The sequence below is a fragment of the Salvelinus namaycush genome, chromosome 26, assembly GCF_016432855.1.
Source record: "Salvelinus namaycush isolate Seneca chromosome 26, SaNama_1.0, whole genome shotgun sequence".
Taxonomy (NCBI): Eukaryota; Metazoa; Chordata; class Actinopteri; order Salmoniformes; family Salmonidae; genus Salvelinus; species Salvelinus namaycush.
Genome location: NC_052332.1, coordinates 31,770,587 through 31,779,429, shown reverse-complemented (window position 1 = coordinate 31,779,429; position 8,843 = coordinate 31,770,587). Strand labels below are relative to the sequence as shown.

Genomic DNA, 8,843 nt, shown 5'->3' with positions numbered 1-8,843 from the left:
TGAGTGGTTTGAAAGGAATCAGTGGTTAACTGCAAGCGTTGCAAAGCAATCACTAGCCTGCTATTAAGTGGAGTGGGTGTGTGGTCTGGGTTTAAGGGTCTCTTTCCAAGCTTAAAAGGATAAACATTCAACAATGGAAATGCTGTCAATCCAGCATGATTTCTGCCACATTCAAGACAACTAGAAACTCGGAACTGGGAAATCTCAGACTTCAGTGAGTTCAAGTCAATTGGGAACTTGGAAAAAAACTAGCTCCGATTGGGAAAATACGTTTTGAACAGTCATCCAACTCGGAATTCCAAGTCGAGAACTCGGGCCTCTTTCTAGAGCTCCGTCCTGAAAATCACTGATGTCATGATTCAACCTTCTTTTTTTCCGAGTTCCCAGTTGTCTTGAAAGCACCATAAATCCAGAGAATGCCATACTTTGATGACAAAATTTGCCCATGAAGGACCCCTGTGCCACCTTTCTGTTCAAGTGAGCACAGAACAACAAGGTGAGTCCAAAAATGTCTTGTATGCTGCCGCATAAATTATGTAATATGCCAGGGAGATATGTATACTGTAGCTAAAAAAGTAATACTAAGTGTGTGTTGTGTAGTAAACTGTTAGTAGCCCATGTGCCTCACCCTAATAATTTGATACCGTTCCCCCTCAAAATTTTGCCTACTGTTCTGACTTTGTGGTGCAAATGTAGCCTATAGCTTGTTTTAGAGTAATGTAATCATTGACTATTGTAAAAGCTTTCATTGTCTGCTCATATGTCCCCCATTGTTATTATTATACATTTTTCTAAAGGCAGTAAATGAGGCTAAATTAACTGTTTTGCTGCCATTCAAGGCTCCGCTGATAGCCAGGTGTAGCAGTGGTAATTTCAACATTTCAACAAGAATCTTACAAATTCTTGGTAGCAGACCGAGTAGTTTAATTGAAGTTCAGTTTATGAACATTGAGAACAAAATTCTCTTAACATTTCTTAACTAACTTGCCTAGTTAAATAAAGGTTAAATACAAATTTTTTTTTTTTTCAAATGTAAAAAATGTGGGGAGTTGACCCCACCAAGATTTACATGCTAAAATCGCCACTGAATCCAAACATTGGAATTGACTGACCAGCTGACACTTCATATACAGTATATCAAATAATGTTGTAAATTGAATCTGATATTGTATCTAACTTAATTTGTTTTCAAGAATGTATTCAAATCAAATCAAATTTTATTTGTCACACGCGCCGAATACAACAGGTATAAAAAGGAATACATTCTAAAAGCTTTAACAAGAGCAAGGTATTGCGTTTCATTTGAAAACAGCATAACAGTTTGTAAAAGCAGAATATTTCAGGTCATCCCACCCCGCTAACCTTTGAACCCCTAACAGCTAATTCCATGGGTGAAAGCACATGATACTTGTTTTTACTGACAACAGAGCATGAGAAGAGGGCCAACATGAAGAGACCTGCATTACCTCATTTCTATCAGCATCTTAAATGTGCAACCAGAGGGAAAAAAACTCTAGACCACCTTTACTCCACACACAGAGACGTGTACACAGCTCTCCCTCGCCCTCCATTTGGCAAATCTGACTATAATTCTATCCTCCTGATTCCTGTTTACAAGCAAAAGTGACCAGTGACTCGGTCAATAAGAAAGTGGTCAGATGAAGCAGATGCTAAGCTACAGGACTGTTATGCTAGCACAGACTGGAATATGTTCCGATGGCATTGAGGAGTACACCACATCAGTCACTGGCTTCATCAATAAGTGCATCGATGACGTCATCCCCACAGTGACTGTACATACATACCCCAACCAGAAGCCATGGATTACAGGCAACATCCACACTGAGCTAAAGAGCTGCCGCTTTCAAGGAGCGGGACTCTAACCCGGAAGCTTATAAGAAATCCCATCCGACGAACCATCAAACAGGCAAAGCATCAATACAGGACTAAGATTGAATCGTACTACACCTGCTCCGATGCTTGTCGGATGTGGCAGGGCTTGCAAACTATTACAGACTACAAAGGGAAGCACAACCACAAGCTGCCCAGTGACACGAACCTACCAGACGAGTTAAATTATTTCTATGTTCGCTTCGAGGCAAGTAACACTGAAACATACATGAGAGCACCAGCTGTTCCGGACGACTGTTTGATCACGCTCTTCATAGCCGATGTGAGTAAGACCTTTAAACAGGTCAACATTCACAAGGCCGCTGGGTCAGACGGATTACCAGGACGTGTACTCCGAACATGACCAACTGGCCAACTGGCAAGTGTTTTCACTGACTGAGTCTGTAATATCAATATGTTTCAAGCAGATCACCATAGTCCCTGTGCCCAAGAACACTAAGGTAACCTGCCTAAATGACTACTGTCGTGGAGAATTGTTTCAGAAATGTAACACTCTTACAAGAACTTGTGAATTCAATATAGACTTTAATACAAAGTAGCAAAAATGAGCCCTTCCATGGAAGGACCCTATCACAAACGTAACAGAGCCGAGCCCCTCCATGGAAAGAGACTAAATTCTCATATTACAGAGTCCTGCCCTTATAGGATTCTGTCTTTGCATAACGTATAGAGTCCCCTCCCTCTATATGAAAATAGCTTCCCTTGACCTTTCTCCATTATTTTATTTTAATCTCAGAGCTTGTTTGTTCACGCCCACTAACGCTCATATCTGCTTTTGGTTAGGTTATAATGATGGTAGAACCCTTTTCACATGCTTATGTTTCACGTGTCAGTCATCAGTTATTTTGCTTCCATCCTTCTTCCTGTATCCTTCTGACCATAGTACATCCAGCTGTCATAAATGTACGTATGGCCTTGGTTAATGTACTCTTTCAAAAATAGAGTATAGTCTGGGTGTCATATGGCCTGGGTGTCATCTTCTCTTAATGTGCATGTCCTTGCTTCTTAAGCCTTGCAACTAGACCTATTTATATTTAATGCTTAGCTCTCCTTAACGCTCAGCTCCAACACTACCAACCCATAGCACTCACGTCTGTAGCCATGAAGTGCTTTGAAAGGCTGGTCATGGCTCACATCAACACCATTATCCCAGAAACATTAGACCCACTCCAATTTCCCATGTGGCTCAGTTGGTAGAGCATGGCGCTTGCAACGCCAGGGTTGTGGGTTCAATTCCCACGGGGGGACCAGGGTTCAATTCCCACGGGGGAACCAGGATGAATATGTTTGAACTTTCCAATTTGTAAGTCGCTCTGGATAAGAGCGTCTGCTAAATGACTTAAATGTAAATGTAAATGTAATTTGCATACCACCCCAACAGATGCACAGATGATGCAATCTCTATTGCACTCAACACTGCCCTTTCCACACCTGGACAAAAGGAACACCTATGTTAAATTGCTATTCATTGACTACAGCTCAGCATTCAACACCATAGTGCCATCAAAGCACATCACTAAGCTAAGGACCCTGGGACTCAACACCTCCCACTGCAACTGGATCCTGGACTTCCTGACGGGCTGCCCCCAGGTGGTAAGGGAAGGAAACAACACATCCGCCATGCTGATCCTCAACATGGGGGCCCCTCAGGGGTGAGTGCTCAGTCCCTTCCTGTACTCCCTGTTCACTCATGACTGCATGGCCAGTCACGTCTCCAACACCATCATCAGGTTTGCTGATGACACATCAGTGGTAGGCCTGATCACCGACAACGATGAGACTGCCTATAGGGAGGAGGTCAGAGACCTGGTTGTGTGGTGCCAGGACAACAACCTTTTCCTCAACGTGATCAAGACAAAGGAGATGATTGTGGACTACAGGAAAAAGAGGACCGAGCACGCCCCCATTCTCATTGACGGGGCTGTAGTGGAACAGGTTGAGAGCTTCAAGTTCCTTGGTGTCCACATCAACAACAAACTATCATGGTCCAAACACACTAAGACAGTCCTGAAGAGGGCACGACAAAGCCTATTCCCCCTCAGGAGACTGAAAAGATTTGGTATGGGTCCTAAGATCCTCAAAAGGTTCTACAGCTGCATCATCGAGAGCATCCTGACTGGTTGCATCACTGCCTGGTATGGCAACTGCTTGGCCACCGACCACAAGGCACTACAGAGGGTAGTGCGTACGGCCCAGTACATCACTGGGGCCAAACGTCCTGCCATCCAGGACCTCTATATCAGGCAGTGTCAGAGGAAGGCCCTAAAAATTGTCAAAGACTCCAGCCACCCTCGTCATAGACTGTTCTCTCTGCTACCGCAGTCATAGACTGTTCTCTCTGCTACCGCACGACAAGCGGTACCGGAGCGCCAAGTCGAGGTCCAAAAGGCTTCTTAAAAGCTTCTACCCTCAAGCCATAAGACTCCTGAACAGCTAATCAAAGGGATACCCAGACATCTCTTTTACGCTGCTGCAACTCTCTGTTTATAATCTATAAGTAGTCACTTTAACGCTACCTACATGTACATATTATCCCAAGACAAGACAACAACATAGCATGGCAGCAACACATGACAACACAGCAAGGTAGCAACACCACATGACAACATGGCAGCAGCACAAAACATGGTACACACATTATTGGGCACAGACAACAGCACAAAGGCAAGAAGGTAGAGACAACAACACATCACGTGAATCAGCTAAAAAATGCTTACTTATAAGCTCTTAACCAACAATGCAGTTTTAAGAAAATAGAGTTATATAAGCAATTGTTATAATTGGCTAATTGCTCTGTTTGCTTATTTTACACCTATATTTGAATACATCTATGTTTGAATTGTGTCTCATGTGTTCAAAATAATATCACATTTGATCCCTGCTTTCTTTAGCCCCCCCAAGAGTGCGTTTATCTGACAAATAACAAACTTCAACTGAAAACACTGCATGACATGTTTGTCTAAAGTTTGAGGCGTTTGAATCTATTTTATGACATTTCCAGAATGGACGTACTCATCACTGATCGCATTAGATACTGGGTGGGGCACGTTCAGTCAGTGTGGGGATTCTATTAATTCCCCGGGCAAAAAAAAGTCGCACGTGGAGTAATTTGTAGGATTCTGTTTTCACGTGCAAAATGTATTGCTCTTTTTAAAGTCTTTATCTACCTTCCCAATGAAAACTAGTTGGAACATTTGAGCATATATTTTAAGGAAAGGAGATATTGTATGTTTTTGAACGATACATATTGTTGCTTTGTTGATAACACATGACCGACTGGCGCAGATTACTGTTCCATTTGAGAGGGCGCTCCTCGACACCGCTTTTACCCTTTTTACGTCACGGGCCATAGCCCCGGTACACTTAATCGAACTCCCTCAGTGTGGCTGGGTGTGTGTAGCGAGAGAGGGCACAGGGTGGCCCTCTAAATCAGGGTAGATTCATTTACACCACATTTAAATTTGCATACCACATCAAATTAATGAAAGGGGAGATCTAATAATTATTGCTCAGTATTGAGTGTTCTGACGTGAACTCACTGGGTTGTCGGATAAGGAAAATGTCAGATCCCACAGTGGCTGATACTCGCCGGTTAAATTCAAAGCCTCAGGACCTGACGGATGCTTATGGTCCCCCCAGCAATTTTCTTGAAATTGACGTTTATGACCCACAAACTGTTGGAGTCGGGCGGAACCGTTTCACAACTTACGAAGTCCGTATGCGGGTAGGTTGCTGAATATAGATGTCTGTCGTTACATATCTAGCTAAACCTACAAACATTTTCAGCTAGCTAATTAGTTATAGCTTACTAACGTTAGGTGGATGAAAATCGAGGCCCAGGATTTAGTCCGGCCTACTCACTGAGGTATTAAGAACGGGCCTACTAGCTAGCTAACCTAGCATTGTCAGCTAGGGAAGTTATTAAAATAGCTTTTGAGGTAACGTTAACTTTCTAGCCCTTTTAGGCTAACAGGGTTAGCTAACGTTAGTTATACTTGTTGGCTGTCTCTTGACGAGAATATTCTTGTTTCTGTTTTCATTAAATGCAGACAAACCTGCCGATTTTTAAGTTGAAGGATTCCATTGTGCGAAGAAGATACAGTGACTTTGAGTGGTTGAAGAATGAGTTGGAGCGAGACAGCAAGGTGAGTGAAAGATTATCTATTTGTTTTTGGGTAGAATTTATTTTGGGTAGGACCTATATTGATGGACTATAATATATACTGTATCTACATATCATTACAGTAGGGTTTTCCTCAATGTTGACGTCTACATAAGTTGCTTATTACATTAATGTCATTAGAGGAATAATTATGTAATTAATTAGTCATGGTTAAGTTAATCAGCTATTTTAACGGCTATGGACTAAATACATTGCTATTGATTTATTCCAGATTGTAGTGCCGCCCTTGCCTGGGAAGGCACTGAAGAGACAGCTACCTTTCCGTGGGGATGAAGGCATTTTTGAAGAGGCTTTCATCGAAGAGCGACGTGTGGCTCTTGAGCAGTTCATCAACAGGTGGGTCTTAACTTACTAAACATTAGAGGATCATCTTGAGACAACCGATGCCAGGAAAAAACATACATTTTGAGCTAACCAAGATCAACCTTTTTGTAATAATGTGAAGTAAGCTGAAAGTGTTGTGGTGGCAGATTTGGAATTGGCTTCTGCTGGTGTTGATAACTAAAAGTCATATTTTTAGACACCATTTTTGAAATGCACAGTCGGCAAGATGTTTAAATGCATATCTTTTTTTATAAATTCATGTCTTTCTCTTTTTTTCTAGAATTGCAGGTCATCCTCTCGCTCAAAACGAGCGCTGTCTTCACATGTTTTTGCAGGACGAGAGCCTTGACCGTAACTACATTCCCGGAAAGGTACGGCCGTTGGGTTTGGACTTGGGTTTGACATTGGGGTGTGGAAATGACTGCTTTCTGCTCTTCTGCCTTGCTCTGCTCTCCTTCTCTCATTTGTTATTTTTCCATTGAGCTCTTTGCCATTCAAAGTAGTGCAGTACTTGTTTTATTTGATATGTTGTATATACTACTGTGTATGGTGAATTGAGTGGTGTGTTTACTGATTCTATTTATTCTCTTTTTATACAGGTATGAAGTAAGTTTGACTGTTTATTTACATTTTAAACACTAAAATCTTTTGGAAGTCAGATGATAGCATGGCCACAATCTTGTGATGTTAGTGACAGTTCACACAGCTATTATATCTGTGCTGCCTAATTAGTTTATTTTTAAATCTGACCTGACTTTACACAATGTGTGGAACATCTCTTTCACTAATGGAAAGACGATATCTGATCATATGTGGCACAATTGTTTGGGATCCAGATCCAGTGATCCAGAGGCGAGATGTGCATAGCACCGGCCAGAACCCGTCTGATTTATCACCTCGTCCCGATAAAGCATACAGAGCCCTATCCCCATCGCAGCCGCAACCACCTCTGACAGCTGCCTCTGTCTCTCTAATGCCTTGTACTGTATATACATGTATATTCTTCTAGATACCCCAGCAACACCGGTTCACGGCCCTCCGCAGCCCTATAATGTGTGTGTAGCCAAGCGCACTAAATGGGGTGTGTTACAGGGAAGTTAGTACATTGTTGCAGATTTACATATAAACAGAATTTTTTTTTTTTTTTTTTTATCTGTATCTGACTGAATTTTCCCCCTAAAAAAACATTGCATTTGGCACTGTAGTTGAGTCCACCTCTATATATCAATTCCAGCTATGCCTCATAATCTGCCCAACCTCCCAGCGACATTTGTTTCACTTGTCTTTGTTCCTCCCTCAATAAATTATTTTCTTGAATGATTTAATCCACAAATCACAATCTCTCTCTCTAATGATCTTCATCCATAGAAGACTGGCTGTGTCTACGTGTAAAGTATATATGATAACCTAATAGAAAATACATAGCTGTTTGAGAGGGAATTGGTATACTCTCTCTGCCCAGCATAGCCTAAAGGATTATATGTTCATGGTTCTGTCATTACAGTTAATGAGTTACCCATTTTTTTTTGCACATCAATAAAGAAAAAAAACCTATTTCTGTCATTCCTTCTGGAGACGTTTCACTTTTGTAATAGTCTGATTTCTTACATTATGATTGAATACTTAAAGGTATATCTCTCCCTTGGTACCCACAGTAACCAAAATTGTTTCTCCAATTGTATGATTAAAATCTCTGATGTATGTCAGTAAACAATGGTACCTTCCAAAGTTAAGTAAAATGTAGCATCATTGTAAAAAATGTTTTTTAAAGGGAGATCTTCCCATAGTTTTCCTCTAACATGACATTCCATGTTTCTTTGCATTTTCCATTGAAATAAGAATTTGTGGCTTTCCAACATGCTCATGCAGTTAGATTTTTCTATTATGAATACTTTTTATTATCAGATTTTCTTTCTAACATTGCCTTGAATTGTTCATTATCAGTCTTTGCATCGTCTTCAGTCTGTTTATGGGAATGTAATGTCAGGTAATCAAACCACTGTGAAAACAAGGGGCTGATGAATAATCCACACATTTTTATTGATAAAGAAGCTTTTGGCATGAAGTTTGACCTAAAGTATTTCTTGAATGCCTTTTTTGTCATATGTAATTTGTCTTCATTATTATCATGTACATTTAATCTCCGTTTTCAGAAGAGCTGCCTTGTTTGTACCATAAATAAAATTCCCTCTGCCTGCAGGGCTATGTCCAGTTGTCTCTTTTAAATGGTCTGTTCAAATTCATGTCGGGATATGTGTTTCCTAATGCATCTTGTACAGGACCATACTGTTTATTTTCTGAATTAGATTTTTAACTAGAATGTCATTTCTTAGGTCGCCTCGTATGTGTCCAGCTGATTACGGAAGTAGAATAGGCCCTGTTGCTCCAAGAGATTAGTTTATGGAAACATAGTTCTTAGTCGAGA

The 8,843-nt window shown here is 41.0% G+C and overlaps 1 protein-coding gene across 2 annotated transcripts; it reads left to right on the top strand.

Moving 5' to 3' along the window:
• Positions 1 to 5,285: 5,285 nt before the first annotated feature.
• LOC120021576 (sorting nexin-12-like) lies at positions 5,286 to 8,619 on the top strand. Of its 2 annotated transcripts, XM_038965373.1 has the most exons (6): positions 5,286 to 5,635; positions 5,961 to 6,056; positions 6,306 to 6,430; positions 6,699 to 6,789; positions 7,018 to 7,024; positions 7,255 to 8,619. In XM_038965373.1, exons 1-5 carry the CDS (start codon positions 5,471 to 5,473, stop codon positions 7,021 to 7,023), a joined length of 483 nt encoding a protein of 160 aa, XP_038821301.1. In that variant the 5' UTR covers positions 5,286 to 5,470; the 3' UTR covers position 7,024; positions 7,255 to 8,619. The 2 variants fall into 2 exon arrangements, with proteins under 2 accessions (XP_038821301.1, XP_038821299.1); XM_038965371.1 differs by lacking the exon at positions 7,018 to 7,024.
• Positions 8,620 to 8,843: the final 224 nt, after the last annotated feature.

What these genes read in the sequence shown, in the direction of transcription:
- LOC120021576 (XM_038965371.1), top strand. Translation starts at nt 5,471, where the DNA reads ATGTCAGATCCCACAGTGGCTGATACTCGCCGGTTAAATTCAAAGCCT. An exon ending in AGTTGGAGCGAGACAGCAAG is followed by an intron (nt 6,057 to 6,305) that starts GTGAGTGAAAGA and finishes GATTTATTCCAG; the next exon opens with ATTGTAGTGCCGCCCTTGCC. An exon ending in CTTGAGCAGTTCATCAACAG is followed by an intron (nt 6,431 to 6,698) that starts GTGGGTCTTAAC and finishes CTTTTTTTCTAG; the next exon opens with AATTGCAGGTCATCCTCTCG.